This window comes from Scylla paramamosain, chromosome 2 (assembly GCF_035594125.1).
Source record: "Scylla paramamosain isolate STU-SP2022 chromosome 2, ASM3559412v1, whole genome shotgun sequence".
In the NCBI taxonomy this organism is placed as follows: Eukaryota; Metazoa; Arthropoda; class Malacostraca; order Decapoda; family Portunidae; genus Scylla; species Scylla paramamosain.
The window spans coordinates 14,047,501-14,073,095 of NC_087152.1; the positions used below are offsets into that span (position 1 = coordinate 14,047,501).

Here is a 25,595-nt window from a genome sequence, read left to right on the forward strand (position 1 = left end):
ATCCCACCCTCTATCCAAAATGAGAAAGTCTCACTGGCAGAGCCTTACATCACAGTTTCTCCCCCTATGGTCCTTCCCTTATCTTCCATATCCCCCTATCCTTCTCTTCATCCTATACCCCTTTCCATCAGGGAGAAGGGACTGGGGGGTTACAGTTACCCCCTTCCCTTGTTCATTCCTTGCCCTCTTACCCTCCTCTCCCTCTCTCCTCCCTACATTCTCTCTCTCTCTCTCTCTCTCTCTCTCTCTCTCTCTCTCTCTCTCTCTCTCTCTCTCTCTCTCTCTCTCTCTCTCTCTCTCTCTCTCTCTCTCTCTCTCTCTCTCTCTCTCCCCAGGAATGGATGACAGTGCAGGGGTACAGTTTCCTCCCTCCTCTCTGGTTCATTCCTTGCAACTCACTCAAGTGCATAAACACACAGCTGTCCACTAATCTCTTTTCTGACACCTTCACCTTCCCTTTCCCCCCTTTATTCCTCTTTCATCCATCACCACCTCTTCTGTAATTTACTACCCTTCAACCACCCCAAATCATAAATGTGTGTGTGTGTGTGTGTGTGTATGTGTGCGTGTGTGTCGTACTTACACCCAGAAAAACAAAAACTGCCTCATATTTCTATGACAACTGAAGGGTTGACTCAGAGAGAGAGAGAGAGAGAGAGAGAGAGAGAGAGAGAGAGAGAGAGAGAGAGAGAGAGAGAGAGAGAGAGAGAGAGAGAGAGAGAGAGAGAGAGACAAATTATAGTATTAGAAATTAAATAAGTTACTGATTGCAAGCTTACACCGTATATGAGCAACGCACATTTTTTAAGCATCCGGAGCAAAGTGGTTAAACCACTGTGGCCCCAGGGATGGCTAGCCACACCAAATTAAGATGTTACTTTGAATTCTATCTTTTTATTATTTTATTATTTTTTTTTTATCCACAAATATGAGAACCTGCGAACTACAAACCAAGAATATATCGGGGAACACTGTATTTCTATGTATGAGCCAATCTGGTGATATAAAAAAAATATAGGGGATCAAAAAAATTTGTGTTTTTACAAGAAAAATGATTAATACAATAATTTTATCTGAATTAAAATTCTCTTCATTCCTCAGAATCATATTTTATGAGTCCTCCTGAGCATATACACCAGTCTTGAGAATTCCAACTGTTCTATAAATCAAAGAATTTTATAATAATAATGTCTGCATCATAAATGTCAGCATCACAATGGTAAGGACCTAATACAACATTTCTGTTGCAGGTGGTAAAATCATTCAATTCTAAATTCCTTTACCTGTGGATCCATCAGCCAGAAACCTCTGCTGTGTAAGAGACAGCACTCTGTTGTCTCCATCCTGGTGGGAACTAACAGAAATCATAGGAAAACCAGTCTGCTTGGTCCAGGTGCTCATCACTTCCCCAACAGGCTTGTTAGAAGCCTCACTCAAGGCTGCCCACAGATCTTCCGTGTAGGTGTTTGCATACTGGTGCCTTGTCAGGTACTTGTTCATTCCTGCTCTGAAGTCCTGAAGGCAGTTCAATGAAAACAAATAAATAAAAAATAGATACAAGTGACTCAAAACTAACTGGTTATGCTTGTAACTCAGAACTCATCAGTTGGCAACACAAGGCTGACTGTTTCACAGACACTCTGAAGTGGTCTCCATTACCTATTATCCTCATACCTTAACTTCATTCCAAAATACTTTATATTTTTTTATCAGTGAACATTATAATACAATTAAGTTAGAATGTAACATTTCTGGCCACAACCTGTCATATTCTAAAAAAAAAAATATTTGATTTCCTGGCTTCCTGCATTAATTTGTATCTCCCTCAGTATTCTAAAATTCATTATTGAAATTAATATGTATAGCTTTGCTAAAATCTTATATGATACACAGTGAAGAATATTTCAGGGAGTGAAAAATTTATGGAAATCAAATTAACTCTGAAGGGAGAGTGAAGGGAGTTGCAAAGACGGATTCTACCATAGTATATCAAGTGGTTTTACATATATAATTCCCTTAGTTGTAATGGATTCCCATCCAGAGTGTGAATGGAAGGAAAAGAGATGATTTTAAGATTTTTTTTACTTCTTTTCTTTGTTTCATTAAAGGTTAATTTGTTATCTATTTGATTAGCCTGGATCTTCATAAAGTCTGAATCTTTGACATTTTGCTGTATGACCCATGCCAAATTTCAATGTTACAGCTTGAAAACATTACTTTTCCACTGATAACATACCCTATACATACACATGAACACACAGACAGACTTTCATATACAGTGTGTGTGTGTGTGTGTGTGTGTGTGTGTGTGTGTGTGTGTGTGTGTGTGTGTGTGTGTGTGTGTGTGTGTGTGTGTGTGTGTGTGTATTATATATATATATATATATATATATATATATATATATATATATATATATATATATATATATATATATATATATATATATATACATATATATATATATATGTATATATGTATATATATATATATATATATATATATATATATATATATATATATATATATATATATATATATATATATATATATATATATATATATATACATATATATATATATATATATATATATATATATATATATATATATATATATATATATATATATATATATATATATATATATATATATATATATATATATATATAGAGGATGTTCAACTTACAAGCAAGATAATTCTGGAAGGCTGCTCAGAAGTCATTTTGCTCGTAACTTGTCATTGTAATTTTTCAGTACAAAAAAAAGTATCATACGTTCTGCAAACAATGTAATGCTTACTTGATACTTGATACCATGAGAGAGAGAGAGAGAGAGAGAGAGAGAGAGAGAGAGAGAGAGAGAGAGAGAGAGAGAGAGAGAGAGAGAGAGAGAGAGAGAGAGAGAGAGAGAGAAAGCAGCCTGCCTTATGGGTGATGTGATACTACTGAGTAGTGATAGGCTTAAGGCTTCTGCCAAACACAAGAGTAAAATATGTCAGGCATATGACCCATGTTAAAATGAGACACTTCTCTCTCTCTCTCTCTCTCTCTCCTCTCTCCTCTCTCTCTCTCTCTCTCCTCTCTCTCTCTCTCTCCTCTCTCTCCTCTCTCTCTCTCTCTTTTTTTCAGTTATAAGCATCTTTATTCATATAATTTATTAAGATGACTTCTGAAAAGCATAAGACAGATTTGTTTGCCTATTTGTGTTCTTAGGAGTAGGTGTAGCCAAAGTCCAGCAGGTGTAGCCCTGAGTTATAAAACTCTCTCTCTCTCTCTCTCTCTCTCTCTCTCTCTCTCTCTCTCTCTCTCTCTCTCTCTCTCTCTCTCTCTCTCTCTCTCAGGCACATTTTTTTTTCTTTCTCCCTCTCTCCTTTTCATGTTATACATGCCTTTATTCATATAATCTATTAAGATGGCTGGCTGAAAGCATAAGACAGGTATGTTTCCATATTAGTGGACTTAATGTAATGGAGCAGGCTTTCTACACCATGCAGTACAACCTTCTCATCTCTATGCCTCTCAGAGGCCAACTGGCAGAGGGTCCTTATGCCATGGAATCTCAAGCCAGACTCACTTTGGTGCAGTACAATAAGTTTTTAAATCTTGACTTTTCCTGACCTCTAATCCTTCGGCTTATGCCGTCATCCTATCTTCTCCATTGGGCTCCTCCGATCACAATCTCATATCATATCTTGTCCTATCACTCCAATCCCTCCTCAGGATCCCTCTAAGCGAAGGTACCTCTGGCGTTTTGCCTCTGCTACTTGGGGGGACCTGAGGAGGTATTTTGCTGATTTTCCTTAGAATGACTACTGCTTCCATGTCAGAGAACCCGTCTTTGTGTGCCGAGTGCATAACAGGTGACAGTGACTGGCATGGAGGCATACATTTCTCACTCTTTTTCTTGACCTAAACCTTCCAAACCTTGGTTAAACACAGCTTGTTCTCGTGTTATACATGATTGAGAGGTGGCCCACAAAAGGTACTTAAGGCTTCCATCATCTGAATCCCATGCACTTTATATTTCTGCCCAGAACAATGCCAAGTCTGTTCTCCAATCAGCCAAAAACTCCTTCATTAACAGAAAGTGTCAAAATCTTTCAAGATCTAACTCCCCACATGACTTCTGGCATCTAGCCAAAAATATCTCCAATAACTTTGCTTCTTCTTCTTTCCCTCCTTTATTTCAACCAGATGGCACCACTGCTATCACACCTATTTCTAAAGCTGAACTCTTCACTCAAACCTTTGCTAAAAAACTCTACCTTGGACGATTCTGGGCTTGTTCCTCCCTCTCCTCCACCCTCTGACTATTTCATGCTACATATTAAAATTCTTCGCAATGATGTTTTCCATGCCCTCACTGGCCTAAACCCTCAGAAGGCTTATGGACCTGGTGGGGTCCCTCCTATTGTTCTCTGAAACAGTGCCTTCGTACTTGCACCTTGCCTAGTCAAACTCTTTCAGCTCTGTCTGTCAACATCTACCTTTCGTTCTTGCTGGAAGTTTGCCTACATTCAGCCTGTTCCTAAAAAGGGTGACTGTTCTAATCCCTCAAACTACCGTCCTATTGCTTTAATTTCCTGCCTATCTAAAGTTTTTTAATCTATCCTCAACAGGAAGATTCTTAAACATCTACCACTTCACATCCTTCTATCTGATCACCAGTATGGGTTCCGTCAAGGTCACTCTACTGGTGATCTTCTGGCTTTCCTTACTGAGTCTTGGTCATCCTCTTTTAGAGATTTTGGTGAAAGTTTTGCTGTTGCCTTGGATATATCAAAAGCTTTTGATAGAGTCTGGCATAAAGCTTTGATTTCCAAACTACCCTCCTACGGCTTCTATCCTTTTCTCTGTAACTTCATCTCAAGTTTCCTTTCTGACCATTCTACTGCTGCTGTGGTAGACAATCACTGTTCTTCTACTAAATCTATTAACAGTGGTGTTTCTCAGGGTTCTGTCATGTCACCCACTCTCTTCTTATTATTCATTAATGACCTTCTAAATCAAACTTCTTGTCCTATCCAGTCCTAATGCTGATGATACCACCCTGCACTTTTCCACGTCTTTTCATAGACATCTAACCCTTCAGGAAGTAAACATTTCACGCAGGGAAGCCAAAGAACACCTCTTCTCTCCTAAATTTATTAACATTGGTGTTCCTCAGGATTCTGTCCTGTCACCCACTCTCTTCTTATTATTCACTAATGACCTACTAAACCAAACTTCTTGTCCTATCCACTTCTACGATGATACCACCCTGCACTTTTCCATGTCTTTTCATAGACGTCCAACCCTCCAGGAAGTAAACATTTCACACAGGGAAGCCACAGAACGCCTGACTTCTGATCTTTCTAAAATTTCTGATTGGGGCAGAGCAAACTTGGTATTGTTCAATGCCTCAAAAACTCAATTCCTCCATCTATCAGCTTGACACAACCTTCCAGACAACTATACCCTCTTCTTCAGTGATACTCAACTGTCCCCCTCTTCTACAATGAACATCCCCAGTTTGTCCTTTACTTATATATAGATGGAAATAGGTAGGTATATTTCATACAGGGACTGCCACGTGTATGCCTGGTCATTTCTTGCAACTTCCCTTATTTCTTATGTTCTTATGTTCTATAATCTGAACTGAAAACTTCACATCTTATCTCTAGCTAAAACAGCTTCTATGAAGTTAGGCATTCTGGGATGTCTCCACCAGTTTTTCTCACACCCCCAGCTACTAACTCTGTACAAGGGCTTTATCCGTCTATGTATGGAGTATGCTTCACATGTCTGGGGGGTTTCCACTCATACCACTCTTCTAGACAGGGTGGAATCAAAAGCTTTTCGTCTCATCAACTCCTCTCTTCTGACTGACGGTGTTCAGCCTCTCTCTCATCGCCGCAATATTGCATCTCTAGCTGTCTTCTATCACTATTTTCATGCTAACTGCTCTTCTGATCTTGCTAACTGCATGCCTCCCCTCCTCCCATGGCCTTGCTGCACAAGACTTTCTTTCTCTCACTTCTTTCTCTCACCCCTATTCTGTCCACCTCTCTAATGCAAGAGTTAACCAGTATTCTCAATCATTCATCCCTTTCTCTGGTAAACTCTGGAAATCCCTACCTGCTTCTGTATTTCCACCTTCCTATGACTTGAATCCCTTCAAGAGGGAGGTTTCAAGACACTTATCCCTCAATTTTTGACTATCGCTTTGGACCAGTTTCTGGGACTGACATTTCAGAGGGCTTTTTTTTTTTTTTTTTATTGTTGCCCTTGGCCAGTGTCCCTTCTACATAAAAAAAAATAAAGAAAGAAACAAACAAACAAAGAAACAAATATAAATAAATAAATAAATAAATAAATAAATAAATAAATAAATAAATAAATCTTAAACTAGCATCTCAAAATAAACTGCTACAGGGCCTGTGTCCTGGGGCAGTGGGCAGTCCTTCGCTATGACGTTACACTGCATAGGTAGCAGCAAAGTGGTGTATTAGGCAAATATGTCACGTCACCTCATAATTTGGACACCCTCTGTATGTATGTATGTATGTATATATATATATATATATATATATATATATATATATATATATATATATATATATATATATATATATATATATATATATATATATATATATATATATATATATATATATATGAGATATTCAGACAGTGATAAAGAACACCTTACCTGGTCACCAAGATAGCAATGCAGCATGCGGATGACTGATGCCCCTTTATTATAAGATATGTCATCAAAAATTTCATCCACCTCTGACGGATGACCCACAGGTACTTCAATTGGATGTGAGTTCTTTAGACCATCCAACTCTAAGGCTCGGATGTAAGTGTTGCTCACAAACTGCGTCCAGATGTCATACTCAGGAAACAGGTGATCCACACATAGGAACTCCACGAAGGTTGCATAGCCTTCATTCAGCCACAGATGAGTCCACCATTCCTGTTGGCAATACAAACACATGTAGAAAGCTTCAAAAAATAATTTGAAAGAGCAACTGACTACTGCTTCAATGAAAGAGAAAAGAAAAAAATATATTGTTTTGTAGTTTTCTGACCTTAAAAACTTACCATAGTAACAAGGTTACCAAACCACTGATGAGCCAATTCATGTCCCACCACCAGTGCAATCCACTGCCGCTGGCTGGCACTGGTGTTGTGGGGATCCACCAGAAGGCAAGTCTCTCTGTAGGTAACTAGTCCCCAGTTTTCCATGGCACCTGTTTATAATGGAAAGAATTATTAAAACCTTAAAGTACTGGTACACACACACACACACACACACACACACACACACACACACACACACACACACACACACACACACACACATTAGTGGAAGATAAATGGATGCAGTACCTAGAAAACAATAAAGTAATGACAAAACAACAATTTAGATTTCAAAGATAAAGGTTGTGTGTTGCAAATTTCCTGAGTTTTTATTCAAGAATGGTGGATATAATGCAAGAGAGGAATGAATAGGCAGACTGTATATACTGAGACCAGAAGAAAGACTTTGATAAAGTGTTGCAAAAGAGATTGCTGTGGAAGTTGGACCATGACAGTGGTCTGAGGGCTGGCCTGCTGAGATGGGTGGAAATTTTCTTGAATGATAAAGATGAGAACAGTGGTAAAAGATCAGGAATGATCATGGGGGAAAGTTGAAAGCGGAGTACCCCAAGGCTCAGTACTGGCACCAATCATGTTTGCAGTCTATATAAATGATATGACAGAGTGTAAATAGCTATGTAAGCCTTTTTGTGGATGTTGCCAACTTGCTGAAAAAAGTTGAGAATAAGGAAGATTGTGGAGTGTTGCAAGAGGATCTGAACAAAATGTCAGAGTGGAGTCATGAATGGGGAAATGGAGTTTAATCTAAAGAAATGTAAAGTAATGGAATTTGGAAAGAGTTAAAGTAAAAAAAAGAAAATTGTTTTAAATGGTGAGAGGTTTAGTAGAGCAGAAGTGGAAAAGGATTTGGGTGTTATGATGGATGAAAATTTGACGCCAGAGAGGCACGTTAGCAAGATTATAGGAGAAACCTGCAACTTGCTGAGAAAAATAAGACTGGCCTTTACATATATGAATGAAGAGATGATCAGGAAGATGATTATATCACTGATTAGACCTAGACTGGAATATGTAGCAGTAAGTGTGGTCACTCAACAAGAAAAAGGATATAAGGAAGTTGGAGAGAGTTCTGAGAGCAGTAACAAAGATGGTACCAAGTATGAGGGACTTGTCATATGAAGTGAGATTGGGAAGGTTACACCAACCAGTGTTGGAAAAAATGAGAGAAAGAAGAGACTTGATTGCAATATATAAAGTGTATGAGAAGGTGGAGGAGGTGGACTGGAATGATTTGATGGTTTGGGATACACAAAATATTAGAAGACATGGAAAGAGACATGGAAGAGACATCATAAAGATTTACTGTTAATTACATTTCACATATGATATGTACATATCATAAATATGTATTAATGACCATTGTCCATGTATGGAGTATGCTTCACATGTATGGGGGGGCTTCCACTCATACTGTCATTTTAGACAAGGTGAAATCAGAAGCTTTTCATCTTATCAACCCCTCTCTTCTAACTGATTGTCTTCGGCCTTTTTCTCATCACCACAATGTTGCATCTCTTGCTATCTTCTACCACTATCTTCAGATAAACTGCTCTTCTGATCTTGCTAACTGCATGCTTCCCCTCCTCCTGCAGCCTTGCTGCACAAGACTTTCTTTTTTCACTCATGCCTATTCTGTTTCTCTAATGCAAGAGTTAACCAGTATTCTCAATCATTCATCCCTTTCTCTGGTAAACTCTGGAACTCACTGCTTGCTTCTGTATTTCCTTCTTCCCTTCTTTGAAGAGGGAGGTTTCAAGACTTTTTTTTTTTATCATTCTATCTGACATCTGTATGGGAAGTGTCATTAAGTGGGCCTTTTTTTATTCAAAATTTTTGTTGCACTTGGCCAGTGGCCCTCTTGCATAAAAAGTAAATAAATAAAAAATCACATACAATGATGTTTTAAATAGGAAAAATGTATCATTAATTCATAGATTGTCTCCCTGCATTTACAATTCATGTCTCACAGATGGTAATTCACCAATGAAGTGTTACACAATCCAATCACAATAAGCCTTTGTACTGCTGTTCTGCTTCAACAAGAGATCTACTTTATTATGGAGCAAGCAGAAGTGGTAATGATGCTTGAAGGTAGAATAGAACTTTATCAACTTGTTGTGCATGATAGGGTTGAACAGAGAGCAACTGTGATTGCACAAATGTAATATGGCCTTGAGGACCTATGTGGTTAGTAGAGACTTATTCTTTTCCTCTGTTGTATGTGTGTGTGTGTGTGTGTGTGTGTGTGTGTGTGTGTGTGTGTGTGTGTGTGTGTGTGTGAGTGGGTGCCTTGTCTCAGTTATCTCCCTTTGCAAGAACATCACCTTGGTATACCCATAAAATTTTAAAAATCCCTTACCAACAGAGAAGTCTGCTATGGCAATAAGATCAATCTTGGGTAAGGGATACGCAATACTGAAGTATTCCTTGTAGTAGGGGAGCACTTTAGTGGCTACATCCAGAGCAAATTTGCCTTGCTCTTGCTTGCCAACTGGGGTGTATACACGCACCTGAAACATATTCAAATAACCATTTGTCATAAATATGCATTCTGACCATTATTTCTAAGTATTATGACACTTCTAAACACTGCAGTCTTAAAACTTATAGAACCTTATTTTTGGAGTACTAACTATTTCTCAAAATAATACTTGCATGTAATGTAGTACATACTTTCATGCAGTGACATGGAAATGGATTACCTATGTGGTATTCTTAGAAATCTATATTTCTTAAGAGTGCTTAGTCTGTCTGACTGTCTGTCTGTCTGTGCCTTGCTTTTTCACTGGAATGAAGGTGAATTTGACATAAAACTAACATTATGCAACATATAACACTCAGTATTTACCAGTGAAAATAACAAGAATTCAAGTATTCCATCGAAAGATATCTACAATACGCTAAAATTCATTGGGGAATGTTCATACATATATAGATGTATATATAGCCCAGACCTCAACTAAGTGAAAGCCAAGGTATTTTCATGAATTCTTGTAACATTGACACAAGTATTCAGTTTAGGACTCAAAAAATTTCTATACTGAGAGCATCAAAATATAGTAATTATTAAGCATTATACAGTTCTTAGGTACTGAGCTATGCAGCATCTATCTTCTCTTTGATGAAGTCTTGCTGACTGACTAACCTTTATGCCATCTGCTGAAGTATCTTCTACAAAGTCATACTCTCCAACCACAACAGCCACCAAATAGGTTGACATCAATGGAGATGTGCCAAATTTCACCACTTGAAGGTTAGGATCAGATTCATGTGGTTTCCTTGAAATTTCTGGCTAAGAAAAATTAAAATCTGGTAAACATTTACAATCTAAATGTAACTCAAGTTAATCAGTGTTTTATAGTGGAGAGAGAGAGAGAGAGAGAGAGAGAGAGAGAGAGAGAGAGAGAGAGAGAGAGAGAGAGAGAGAGAGAGAGAGAGAGAGAGAGAGAGAGAGAGAGAGAGAGAGAGAGAGAGAGAGAGAGAGAGAGAGAGATATTATTTAGACACAATTGCAGCAAAGAACCTTGGCTAAAAGGACTGACTTTCCATCATGCACTGAGTCATAAAAAATTTTGAAAACATACATTTCCAAAGATATATTCCAAGTAAAACTATGCTACAATACATTATATATAAGCAAAGAATTAGTTAGTTATTACTTTTCAAAATTCTGTCCTACCATGTTAGAAAGTGGAACACGGTCATGGGGAACAATCAATGTCATGCTAAAGGTAGCCTTGAGTGCAGGCTCATCCCAGCAAGGAAAGCAGCGGCGAGCATCTGTTGCCTCAAACTGGGTGACAGCTGAGTACCGTTCTTCACCAGACACCCTGTGTGGACATGAGTGGAACTGAGCCATCCTGTGAATTCTGACACACTACACAGATTCCATTATAGCTACAGTAGTATAATCTTTTGCTGACAAAATTCATCCTATGCAACTATTTATTTCAATGACCTTAATGAGTGGGTTAATTAAGATTTTGTAACTACTCTATACTTATATGAATGATATCAGAATCTGCCTCCAGATGAAGTTTCAGAAAAAAAAATTTATTATTTAGTAACACTAGTCGAGATGAACCCATAACAGAAAATGGTAGATAAATACTATTCTTTATACAGATGAAATTTACCAAAAGCATTAGTTAAAAAGAATAAAAAATATTTTCTGCTTGTAAGAACATAAACATTTGTAGTTCACATGAATAACAATATGGCAATACTGAAAGTCTGATCTTTGTTCCATTCTGTGCAAGCATTAAAAAATTGGAGAGGCAAGAGAGAACTTTGCATAAATGAAGTTAGTAAGATGGGATCTAGACATGGCCAAAAAGTAGAGGGAATGACTGTTGGAGGTGGGTGAGGAGCTAAATGAAAATTTCAATTTTGTGAAAAAAATTGGTGGCAGAGTTATGGCACCTGACATCATGAACAAGCGAGTTCTTCTGAATATGGGTAGATATATCTGTAGCTTCTTACTTGCATTATCCACCTGTTGTGTTACAAGAAGCATAAAAAATGAAGAGCAGCATATCTTTCTGATATGAGAGAGAGAGAGAGAGAGAGAGAGAGAGAGAGAGAGAGAGAGAGAGAGAGAGAGAGAGAGAGAGAGAGAGAGAGAGAGAGAGAGAGAGAGAGAGAGAAACAAGAGAAGGGGAGCATTCTGTGAGACTTCACATCATGGTTTCTTGTAAAGTGGCAACAATTACATGGCCCACAGTACCTCCCCTCTGGCCCCACCACCCTTTTAATCTGTCACTTGTTTCTTTTACATCCCAGAACAAGATCAATATCATTACAAAGAAAATGAAGATGAAACTGACAAAATTAGTTGAGTATCACAATGTAAGAAGGAATAAAAGTTAAAAAATGAATGTGTCTTTGTGTGTGTGTGTGTATTTACCAAGTTGTGGTTTATGGGAGGAGTCTAAGCCCACGCTCTCCTGTCTCGATATCTACTCCTATCTAGTTTTTCCTTAAAATCATGTATAGTTATTGCATTTACTACTTCAATCTCCAGCTGATTGCAGATTCCTGCAGTCCTTTGAAGGAAACTGTTCTTTTTAATATCCCTTCTACACACACCCTTCTTCACCTTCTCATGCCCTCTTGTGCTTCTAAAGTCTCTCACCATCATATCACTCCGGTCCAATTTTTCAGTCTGATAGAATCTGATATAAGGCAATCAGGTCACCTCTCTCTCTCTCTTCGCTCTTTCAAGGAGGGCAGTTTAGTTTCTTTAGCCTCTCTTCATATAATAAGTCTAATAGGGTCAGAGGGAACTTCGTTGTTGCTCGTTGTATTTTCTCTACATTTTTTTATGTCCCTTTTAGTGCTGGGAGACCATATCACTGCCACATATTCCAACCAAGGTCTTATCATTGTCACAATTAAATTCCTAATCATCTCTTCATCCAGATAGTTGAACGCTGCTCTTATGTTTCTCACCAGATTATATGTTTCCCCCGTCTTCCTTCTTACATGTAACTCTGGGGACAGCTTATCAGTGACAGTAATTCCAAGGTCTTTCTCTTCACTCTTCACTTTTATTCCCTCATTACCCAATTTATAACTGAAGACTGGTCTCACACAAATATGCCCAAACTTCAACGCTCCACATTTTTTTACATTAAACTCCATTTTCCAAGTGCCACTCCAATCCAAAATCACATTCAGATCTTCCTGTAGAGCTTCACAATCCTCTATCCTTTTCACTTTTCTCATCAATTTTGTATCATCAGCAAATAGACTTATGTAGCTATTCACCCCTTCCATCATACTGTTCACAAAGATAGCAAACATAACTGGTGCTAGTACCAACCCCTGCAGGACACTATTAATTACCTCCCTGCATCTTCCTCACATCCAAGTCTTCCATCATTATTCTTACCTCATCCACTGTTACCTCAATCTCAATCGATCATTCTACTCTCATATCAGCCATCACCAGTCTATCTCTTCCGTGAAGACACTTTTAAAGTAGTCATTCAAAACCTCTGCAATTTCTGCTTTTTCCTCAACATTTGTTTTCAATCTGTTTAACCCCTTCTTATTCTTCAGTTTATCATTCACATATCTATAGAACATCCTTGGTTCATCCTTACATCTGTTCACAATATCTTTTCAAGATTATTTCTTCTCTCCTTACCTTTGAGTATTCACTTCTCTCCTTTTTATATTCTTCTCATGCCTCATTTGTTTTCCTTTTCTTCCATTTGATCCAGGCCACTCCTGCTTCTTAACCTCTTGTTTCCTTATCTTCGGGACAAATCTCCTTACACCTTCATTGTATATGTTCATCAAATTGATTCCAGTCCACTTGCTCAAAGTAATCCCTCAACTTTCCAAAGTCTGTTCTTCCATAGTTGAACTTTCCTATTCTGTATTCTTTTGTATCTTTCCTCCTACTCTCAATGTAGACTCCACCACCATATGATCACTTTTATCTACTGGACATTGGTAATCTATATCCTCCACAATTTCATGTTCTTTTGTAAAAATTAAATCCAGCCTTGAGGGTTCATCTTCTCCCCTGAATCTCATATTCTCTTCCACCCAATGTGTCACTGAATTCTCCATTGCCACCCTTAACAACTCTCCTCCCCAAGACTCATCACTCTTGTCCACCAAACCTCTTCCTAAACCTCCTTGCAGTTGAAATCTCCCATAATCATTAGGTTGTCTCTGCTTGTCCTCATGTCTTCAACACATCTTTGTGTATCCTCTAATTTAGCCTTGTATTCCACACCCACCTTGGAATTTGTTTTAGGAAGAACACATGCCACCTTCTCTACACACCACCTCAACCTTAATCACTTCAGCCAGTTCATAATCACAATTAGTCTCATGGGCCAATAAATCCTTTCTCACCAAAATCATTACTCCACCTCCTTGTTTTTCACTTCTGTTTCTCAGCCATACATGTGTGTGTGTGTGTGTGTGTGTGTGTGTGTGTGTGTGTGTGTGTGTGTGTGTGTGTGTGTGTGTGTGTGTGTGTGTGTGTGTGTGTGTCTAGCTTTAAAATATATTTGCTGTTTTACATGATAGATTTCAAGGCAAAAGTACTACTGTACAACAAACGTGAGTAAAAATTTTTACTATGGTGTTTCATTCCACAAGACAGTACATAGTTCCACTCATATCCTTTACTCTTACATAATTTGTCCCATTTCAACTTTCACTTATTCAGTTTGTAATTTGACCAATATTACAATACAGTGAAGCTGCTGCACTAACCAAGCAATCACTCCACCACAGATTCAATGTGATATTTGGAAGGTCTTGAGAAAGCAATTACATTTATACAATATTCAATAAACCTGATGTTTAATTTCTAATTCTTCAAACTTAATCACATTTTTTTCCAGTGTTCCATCCTTAGTCTTTAATACTCTACTTAATTATTGCCTTCACAATTTCTAGTTAATGTCATACATGATCTAATCTCAAATATGGCTGCTTATACTTTGCCATTAGTTATCACTCCTTTCAATTATCTGCCACTATATGGTGAATCAGAAGCTGATAAGTCAAAACAACTGTCAAAAATCTCTGGATGATAGCTCTGGGGCAAAATCCCAAGCTTATGGTGCCAATATAGAATTTTTTTTATTTTCAGATTATAATTTATGAATTAGAAATTCAAATTACTCATGTGATGTAGTGTTGTATAAGGGGCAAAGTTTTGCCTTTATAGGTCTGACTGATGTTAGTAAAACACAAGTGGCAACGATTACAGAGGACACAAAGAGAGTTGTCAGTGTTCTCTCTCCTCATATTTTACAACTGTTCCACAAGGTGTCATGTTGCCTTGGAAAACAGGTGCATAGCCTAACATTAAAGGATTAGAATATTCTTTCATCAGGTTGCCATCAATCCTGTATTCAGTTGTGAGTGCACCAAGGAATACCACAGGATGGCATGAGCTTCTACACATGTCACTCAATCAAGAATTCTGCTTTAGTCATGAGTGGCACAGATCATTCAAGCCTTTCAAGAGGCACTAACCACCCAGGCCTCCAAAAATCAAGCCTACATGCACAATATGCTAAAGGAGTTACAAATAAAATCAAGATAACCCAATGAATAATGCCAGATTCTATGTTCTGACATGTAATATTGATAAATCACAAGCACCAAGATGCACATGCTTTGCTTGCATTAGTTTAGTTTCATATCTGTATGGAGACTCCAAATGCTAAAACCTCTAAAAGCCCTTTGCAAGAAATATGAACCAATATTTCAATCCATTTTCTGCACAGAAGCATTAAACAAATATTTTGCCAAGGGTATGTAAAGGGTACACTAATACCTACAAGCCACTTTGCAAAGTAGAGAATGGAAGATAACTGATTCTGCAATGATCATGTACCTGTCTCTGCCAATTCATAACACATTAATTTGTTTATATGTAAGGTACATATATATATTTTTTTCTTTCAATGAATATTATAAGTGTCCATTTCTTTGGTATGAGATTTAAATCTTTCAAAACCAGACTATTTTATCCAGCAGTATGACACAGTCCTTGGAGTCTTTCTAGGGGATGTAAACTTATAAAGTATCTCTCTATCTATATCAGAAACTTGTTCCTAAGAACAAGCCAAGGGGATGGCTATGAAATAAGTCTCCATTTATTTCTTCTTGCACTCCATCTTTGTAAGCTCTAATACTCTTATCCTCTTTTCATCCCTTTCTCTCACATACTCCAGCACTACATCCCATCATTCTACATGAGGCTGTCCTCTTGCATCCACTGCATTTAATATTTTCATACATATGTAAGAAGTAAATCCAAATACAAAGCAATAAAATTGTATTTATCGGATACAGCATATTTGAGTTTGAATGGAACTTACCATGTTGCTCAATGCCACACAGTGGTTTGGGGCAGTGACACAGAGGGTAAATAATGCCTTGAGGGAAGGTTCATCCCAGCAGGGGAAGCATCGGCGGGCATAGGTGGGGCATAGCTGAGTAACAGCCATGAACCTCTCCTCCCCTGTGAGTCTGTTAAATCCCCATCATACTTTATAAATTCACTATTTTTCCTGCAAATTACCAAAGGCCTCTGCATCTTATATAAAGATCCTATCTATCTTCAAGTGAACAATTCTGAACTTTGAGTGCCAATATGATTCAATAATTGATCTATAACCATTACTGTAGAAGTAATACTAATTCTTCAGTTTTTTACAAGACATAGATATTTCTCAAACATGTGGAGTAACACTCAAGAAAGAAAAAATGCAGGATCTCCCTCTGTGAGTCCCACAAGGAAGTGGCCCGAACAGAACAGGTTTCATCTCTCCCTGTCCAAACACTTCTTCCTTGTCTGCTCAAACCCTCCTATTCCACAATTCAACCATCTGCAAACATACCCATCTTTCATGCACATTTTCATTGCTCTAACCCTCCAATCTTCTCACCCACCTCTCTCCAATAACTCACTTCCATACTATCCACTGTTAATTTCTGTGTCCTACTTCTATGGGCTGATTTCACAGTCACTTGGTAACATCCCCAACTGAAAGCATCACCAACCTGGTAACATGCATTACCAATTCCTCAGTCTGATGTCAGTCTCAGTCAGTCTTAACAGTCATTATTTTCATGGTTTGGTGATCCCAATCTGAGAATGATCATAACAAAAGAAAGACCTCTGACTCAGTAATGTTGGTATGCTGGAGTGGCCTTATTAGACTAAATGAGTAAATTCTTGACAAAAGAACTGACCATGCCAGCAGAGAGAGAGAGAGAGAGAGAGAGAGAGAGAGAGAGAGAGAGAGAGAGAGAGAGAGAGAGAGAGAGAGAGAGAGAGAGAGAGAGAGAGAGAGAGAGAGAGAGAGAGAGAGAGAGAGAGAGAGAGAGAGATTCATCTACTGCAATTATGGTTATATTTTGTGATTTAAATTCTTCCCTTTGAATACCTGTCTAGCATTCACCAAACTCTGCTTATGACAACCAGGCACATAATAAATCATCTATTTCTCTCTGCCTCAGATTTGTTGGTAGTGGTGGTGATCACCATGCATTGGTAACGATCACAACATAAGGAAGTGACTGTGAAATTAGCCCTAAGTCTCTGGGCCCATATTCTACATAGTACTTATGGTTGACCCTAGCTAACCATCACAGCTAACAGAATTTATGACTGTCAGTCATAGCTCAGTAGTTCAACAACACCATCTGCCGCTAGAATGCACAGCTCACAATTTGTCAACTGTAAATTTACTGAATGAAATAGGTTTCATCTTCTTGGATTTAAATTGTTTTGACTTCATATTATAACTTTTGAGGAAGTGAGACATAGTAAAACAGGAATTCGTTTTGAGAAAATGCACTGTAGTGTATTTCCATGGAAAAGCGTGTCAACAAAATTTAATGTAGTACAACTACAAGTCTACAGCCCTCTGCAGGCATTGTTTATGGACGGAAAGAGCAGGAGACTGCAAATATTCCCTAGTTTTTCCCAAAGCTGAAGAAGTTATGTCATCAAGGCATGGGACCCCAAGCTAAGCAGCAACGGAAAGCAAACTGGGGAGATAAATCTCTCCAGCTTGTAATATTGTATAGGGATGAAGTCCAAATACTGAGAAAAGAAAGGAATAATGTCAGTAATCAAAAGAGACATGATATATGGAAGAAGATTAAGACCAACACACACAGGCAGCATAGATAAAGGGTTTGTTTATGTATAGGAAAATTGATCATATTATTCCCAGCAATAATTTATAATAATAATTTGTTGCCTCAAAAGAAAAACATTATGAGTACTTACACATGGTTGCTAATCTTTATTGTTATATTCATGATAAAAAAACAGCTGGGAATCTTGCTGTTGTGGTGCAGCCATGATGACACATTTCTGATGGTCATTAATACAGGGTGAACCTAATCATAACATCCTGCATCAATTTATGGTCATCCATAGGAGTTTATGGTCGACCATAACAATTTCTGATGAACTTAGGTATGTCTGAAATGTGCCATTCTGCTTCACTATGACTGACAGACTTAGCTATGATGGTTTGTAGAATACAGGCCTTGAATTGCAAGTTCACTTTGAGAAGACAAAATTATTTCTTAAATCTCTCTTTACCCCATGGATGCATTCTCCACCTGAAAATCCTTGCAAGTGATCCTATGACATGCTTACCATTCACAGCCCTTTGATTTCTCCTATCTTTTCACATATACATAACACTATCACTATACATCTTTAACTTAATCCATTCTCTCACCACCCAAAGACAATCTTACACCTTCCTATGGTTGGTGCACTTAATCGATGATGTAACTAAAGTAACACAGCTTTACATCTTCCTCTCAAAAATATCACAATACATTTTGCAACATTTACCTTCAGTCTCCTTGCACACACACACACACACACACACACACACACACACACACACACACACACACACACACACACACACTGTAAAATACATCCAGCAGTCTTAAATCTTCTCACACTCTGCAAGCAACTAAATCTCATCAGCAAAATCAGGCATACTACCAAAATCCAATACACTCCATCTCAGCCTCATGCCAATATTTCCTTCTTGGGTTTCATGCTCCTCATACTATCATCTATATCAACCATGAAGACATCAAACAATATTGCCTCACTCCCACTCATATGGTAACTCTTACTAAGTTTTCTTTTTCAATTTGTTATAAAATATCTTGGTTTCTTCCATAAGTTGCCTTTCTAAACACAAAATTTTAAAAACATTATAGAGAGTATTTCTATTAGCCCTATCATATACTTTCTCCAAGTCCACAAAAGCTACATACAGTTTTTTCTTCTTTTCCTAAGTACTCCACAATAAATTTGTTGTAAGTACAGTAGGGTACGTGAAAACAAACATGATTCGTTTCAATGTAGCATTCGTTATGGCAAGTGTGAATTATAGCAACAAAAGAATATATGGGAAAAAACTAATTGGTTCCAGGGAACTAGAAAATTACACAAAAAAAATCCACAATTAAAAAAAAAATACATAGAATGGGCACATTTGCAATACTACATTCAAGATAACACAACAAATATATACAGTACCCTCCCGAGTTTCACACCTTGTCTTAGATTCTAACCATCCTGAGTTTTGCACATTATCACCTCAAGGTCCATGGTGGTTTGACAAGTATTGGTCATATTTACCTATTGTTGGCATATCTCTCTCTCTCTCTCTCTCTCTCTCTCTCTCTCTCTCTCTCTCTCTCTCTCTCTCTCTCTCTCTCTCTCTCTCTCTCTCTTTCTCTCTCTGTGAAAGTAACAACAATCCTAAGAATTGGTAAATAGAATGAGATTGATTGAGTACAAAAATGGAATTACATAAAGAAGTGAGAAAGAGTGAGAAAGGATGAAACAAAAATTACATAAAATGAATGAGGAGAAGAGAGAGAGAGAAAGCACAGTATCACTCCCTTGTCCCTTGTCTCTGACTGATAAGGGGGAGAGAAGGTAACGAGGAGGGAGATTTGAGACAAGACGAAAGAAAGAAAGAAGAAAGGAAAAAAAGGGAGGAAGGGACAGGCAGTGGAGAGGTGAGGGGTGGCTCACACAGCTGAAGAGTCTTGTAAGTTTTAGTTTGTTATTCTGATTAATTTTTTATCAAAATTTCAGTGCTCACACGAATGGCAAGTTCATCTTGCCAATTTTGGTTCATTATTACAATTGAGTTTTTTTTTTAACTCCAATGATTGCACAAGTAGCAAGTTCGTTATGCCAGTTTTGGTTCATTGTTACAATTAAATATTTATCAAAATTTCAGTGTATTATTGCAGTTGTGTGTTACAATGACCATACATTGTCACGTATCCTACTGTACATGATTTGTACAACTTTTTCCTAATTCCTCCCTTCTCTTTACTGCCATTTGCTTCAGTTTCTTCCATCAATCTCTTTATTATTTTTTCAAACTTTTCCTCTTATAATTATCCCTAATTTTTGTTATCTCATCCTTTATACCTACCTTTACCTTTATACCTACCATCCTATTGCTTTAATTTCCTGCCTACCTAAAGTTTTTGAGTCTATCCTCAACAGGAAGATTCTTAAACATCTATCACTTCGCAACCTTCTATCTGATCACTAGTATGGGTTCCGTCAAGGCCGCTCTACTGATCTGGCTTTCCTTACTGAGTCTTGATCATCCTCTTTTAGAGATTTTGGTGAAACTTTTGCTGTTGCTTTAGATATATCAAAAACTTTTGACAAAGTCTGGCACAAAGCTCTGAATTCCAAACTACCCTTCTACAGCTTCTATCCTTCTCGCTGTAACTTCACCTCAAGTTTCCTTTCTGACTGTTCTATTGCTGCTGTGGTAGATGGTCACTGTTCTTCTCCTAAATCTATTAACCACTTCACTCAGGACGCTTAAAAAACGTGCATTGCTCATATACAGCAAAGGCTTGCGAGTGGTAACTTATCTAATTTCTAATACTATAATCTTTCTCTTTCTCTCTCTCTCTCTCTCTCTCTCTCTCTCTGAGTCAAAGCTTCAGTTGTTACAGAAATAGGAGGCAGGAGTTGTTTCTCTGGATGTAGGTACAAAAACACACACACACACACACACACACACACACACACACACACACACACACACACACACACACACATTTACAATTTGAGGTGATTGGAGGATAGTAAATTACAGAAGAGGTGGTGATGGGTGAAGGAGGAATAAATGGGGAGGCAAAGGTATCAGAAAAAAGACTAGTGGGCAGCTGTGTGTTAATGCACTTGAGTGAGTCACAAGGAATGAGCCATGGAGGAGAGGGGTAAACAGTGGTGTTCCTCAGGATTCTGTCTTGTCACCCACCCTCTTCCTATTAATCATCCATGATCTGCTAAACCAAACTTCTTGTCCTATCCACTCCTAGGCTGATGATACCACCCTGCACTTTTCAAAATCTTTTTGTAGACGTCCAACCCTTCAGGAAGGAAACAGTTCACGCAGGGAAGCCACAGGACTCCTGACTTCTGATCTCTCTAAAATTTCTGATTGGGGCAGAGCAAACTTGGTATTCTTCAGTGCCTCAAAAACTCAATTCCTCCATCTATCAACTTGACACAACCTTCCAGACAACTATCCCCTCTTCTTCAATGACACTCAACTGTCCCCCTCTCCTACACTGAACATCCTTGGTCTGTTCTTTTCTTATAATCTAAACTGGAAACTTCATATCTCATCTCTAGCTAAAACAGCTTCTATGAAGTTAGGTGTTGAGAAATCTTTGCCAGTTTTTCTCACCCTTTCAGCTGCTAACTCTGTACAGGGTCCTTATCTGTCCATGTATGGAGTATGGTTCACATGTCTGGGGGTTCACTCATACCACTCTTTTAGACAGGATGGAATAAAAAACTTTTCGTCTCATCAACTCTTCTCCTCTAACTGATTATCTTCAGCCTCTTTCTCATTGCTACAATGTTGCATCTCTTGGTATTTTCTACTGCTATTTTCATACTAGCTGCATACCTTCTTCCTCCCACAGCCTCGCTGCTTTTTCTCATTCCTATTCTGTCCATCTCTCTAACACAAGAGTTAACCAGTATTCTCAAACATTCATCCCTTTCTCTTGTAAACTCTGGAACTCCCTGCCTGCTTCTGTATTTCCACCTTCCTATGACTTGAACTCCTTCAAGAAGGAGGTTTTAAGACACTTATCCTTCAATTTTTTACTACTGCTTCAGACCCTATTCAGGGACCAGTATCTCAGTGGGCTTGTTTTTTATTGAATCTTTGTTGCCCTTGGCTGGTGTCCTTCCTACATAAAAAAAAAAGCATAACAATATGAGACTTGTAAAGTTTGTCTGGCACCAAATGCACCTCATTATGAAACAACTTTTCTGCCTCAATCAGGTGTTAAATTACTGAGATTTTCCTTTGTCTATCTGAGAAGCTATAAGGTAAACTATCACACATTACTGAAATAATTAAGCTTTTTAAAAATACAAGAGAAGAATTTTATGTTGTTTTAATTTACAAGAAATAAAGTAAAAACTTTTAAAGATTGGACACTTTCATTATCCTTTTCATAATTTTTTAAAAGGAGTTTGTATATTAAATATCTTTATATTTTTCATCCACACTATACTCTTAGCTTAGCATCAGGTAATTTTGATTGTCATAAAAAAAAAAAAAAAAATCACCCATAAGAACTCAGACCACCTTGGTGTGGACCAGTTCCAATATTTCAGTTAAAATCTAAGAACTGATATGATGCACTCTACCACCATTTTTAAAGAAAGTATTAAAGATTTTATGATTATAGTGAACTATCACAAAAAAGGTAATAAAATGACATTTGGAGTGGCTGAACAGGTTGTGTAATATTCAAATGGTCTATTTAGAAAGGATTGTGAGGGTGCGATAACATTAAAAAGTGAATCATTGTTTGATTTGTTTGATTTTGAAGATCTTTGTGAGTATTGAAGCAGAACAAACATATACAAACTGAGTGTATTAATGTTCTATTAGTATACTGATAAAAAAATTAAGAGGAGTGTAGAAAGTGAATTATTGGTTGTTACAAGTTACCAATTAGGCCAAGATGATTGCCAAGACCAGAGTGATTTTTTATTGATCTTCACTGTCCAGTCATTTTTGTATGTAAAGGTAAGGAATAAGAAGAGGGTCAGAGGCTGCAAGAGGAAAAGCAAGGACAAAAATATAATGGACACTTCTATCACAGCCATTCTCTTGGGGAGATTCTAAGGAAAAGAAGTCAGGAAGTCAGGAAAAGAAAGAAAAATATAAGTATGGAACAGTCAATTTCAGACATAATAAATTCTGAAAAGTTTTCTTTCTTACAATTACTGTTAGGAAAATAATTAAATAAATAAATAATAGCCATCCTTTAGATATTGAAAGATTAACCCCACCAGCAGCCAGTATGATAAAATATGTGAATTAATACAGGACAAGAGATATATGGAAATAACAGCATAAAGAATACACTTATTAAGCTATCACAAGAAATTATACAGGCCAACATAGCAAGAAAAATAAACAGAGAAGCTGCAAACACACTTCAAAATATTAAATATAACTGAAAAACAATACTTACGAGGTATATTTGCTTCTGTACATTCCTTTCATCTTGTCATTTAGCTCTCCATCAAAAGATAGACTCAACTTGGCTGTTCCAATGGGCAAAGTTTCATCAAAGGTAAGAATAGCCATCTCATTAGCTGTTGAAATCTCAGTTGATGCTGGAACAAGGTCTTCTCCTGATGGAAGCCTGATCTTTACATCACGCAAAGTCAAATCCAATGTATTGAACTTGACCTGCTTTGTAGCTTCCTTTATCTGTAAAAGGACAAACATCAAGTACAAGATACAAGGCTTTCATCTGTAACACACAAGTTGAGATGTTGTGCACACTGGATGGACAGTGAAAGCAATGAAAAACAGTGAAAGTGTATATGGGAAGGTTCTTATTTATATTTGGCTTCTTACATATCAAACAGATCTTAACAACAGAACTTGCACATAAATACAATTATGCTATTTTCTTGGGCTTATAGCACATTTTCCAGATAGTAACACAAGTATGTACACACTTTGGTGTCCTTTTAATAAGGCTGGCATGCTAGCCATGAATGGGTTCTCTCTTTGGAAACTAAGCATGTAAGAACCAGGTAAGATGTATTTCTACTACATTTGTGCAGAAGTATTTCAATCTCCATCCTTATACATACCCTTTGCTAGAAAACATTCCTTGTATTCTCCTTTATTTTTCATAGAAAGAACATTTTAAAACAAAATAAACCAACTGGAAGCTTCTCTGCACACTATGATTGTCTCACCTCTATGTCAATCTCCTCTGAGCCATGAAACACACACTTCACAAGGTTGGGCTGCAAAGTGATGTTGTAGTGCAAGGGTTTAATGTTGCCTGGCAGGCGTTCAAAGGGCTTCGGTTCTGGCATGGTAGTGGTTGACAAGACTGGAGAAAAGAATGTAATCATTGTCATCAACATTACTGCAAAAAATAATTATGTAAAGAAAATCCAGATAGTTCACCATGAGGCCTAGACTAAAGTTAAAGATTTATGAAAAAATTTTACACCAATTTCAAACCAAGATGCAAAGTCAGCAGCCTGACTTTGTCTTTTCCCACACCAAGAGAAAATCTAAACAACAATAAGAGTGATGATGATGATGATGATGATGATGATGATGATGATGATAATTATAATAATGATTATAATAATTATGATGATGATGATGATGATGATGATGATGATGATGATGATGATGATGATGATGATAATTTTACACCAATTTCAAACCAAGATGCAAAGTCAGCAGCCTGACTTTGTCTTTTCCCACACCAAGAGAAAATCTAAACAACAATAAGAGTGATGATGAAGATGATGATGATGATGATGATGATGATGATGATAATGATAATAATTATAATAATGATTATAATAATTATGATGATGATGATGATGATGATGATGATGATGATGATGATGATGATGATGATAATAATAATAATAATAATAATTATAATAATATTATTATTATTATTATCATTATTATTATTATTATCATTATTGAGAAGAAGAAAATTTAAGAGTATAAGTATGTATAATTTGTGATTTCTAAATGATAAAACAGTCCATACTTTTTAAATTTTCACATATATCCTTATATAAAAGTAGGTATATCAGTATTCTATGTACTCTAAATAAAAATAGTACATTGAATCATGCCCATCTCACACTGACAGACTGGCATTTAGGTTATTCTGGTAGACATTAATCTGTTCTAAAAGAAATGTGATCATATTGAGAGGATAAAGAGGGAAGAATTTGTAAAGAATGTGTATATGAATTATGCTGAATGTCCTAACTAAAGGAAGGGCATTAAGAAAATAAGAATATAAAAGAAGCTCCAAGAGGCCATCACAAGACAGTCCCTTTATGAAATATACCTACCTATTTCCATCTATCATCCTCATTTCTAATTTTCTTTTATGGCTCCCTAATGACTCAGGACTAGCAACCTAATTACCAGGTAAGTCTATTCCTTCTATCAACCAATCTATTCGAGAACCAATTCTTTCCAATCACTTTCTTAACTTGGAAGATAGAAGGATAGGGTAAAGGAGTACATGTGACTGATGTGCCAAACATTTGAACAAGCAAGAATGGAATTTTTAGATAACAGGTGGAAGTGGTGGGGGGGCAAAGCCCCTCCTGGTTAGGTAAGGTTAGATTAGTGTCCTTAAGGGAGTCCAGGGAGGGAAGGCAAAGGCCCCCCAGTTTTTTTATAGGTTAGGTAATGTTAGTTTTAGTTACCATAGGCTTTTATAAAAAAAACATTACCTACCCTAACCTAGCCAGGATGCCCTACCTGGACCACCAGTCCTCCTTTAAGAAGGGAGGCACTTCTCCCTCACTTAACATTTACATTTTA

The 25,595-nt window shown here is 37.3% G+C and overlaps 1 protein-coding gene across 4 annotated transcripts in view; it reads right to left on the bottom strand.

Moving 5' to 3' along the window:
- Positions 1–25,595, bottom strand: part of LOC135110643 (puromycin-sensitive aminopeptidase-like) — a 54,882-nt gene that overhangs the window by 27,271 nt on the left and 2,016 nt on the right. For all 4 annotated transcript variants that reach the window (XM_064023207.1, XM_064023187.1, XM_064023177.1 and 1 more), the window contains 8 exons: positions 23,975–24,114; positions 23,233–23,474; positions 10,829–10,979; positions 10,295–10,441; positions 9,509–9,659; positions 7,090–7,238; positions 6,692–6,961; positions 1,284–1,515 (listed from right to left, as the gene is read on the bottom strand). In XM_064023207.1, coding sequence (XP_063879277.1) covers positions 1,284–1,515; positions 6,692–6,961; positions 7,090–7,238; positions 9,509–9,659; positions 10,295–10,441; positions 10,829–10,979; positions 23,233–23,474; positions 23,975–24,097 — 1,465 coding nt within the window. In that variant the 5' untranslated portion in view covers positions 24,098–24,114. The remainder of the gene's footprint in view (positions 1–1,283; positions 1,516–6,691; positions 6,962–7,089; positions 7,239–9,508; positions 9,660–10,294; positions 10,442–10,828; positions 10,980–23,232; positions 23,475–23,974; positions 24,115–25,595) is intronic.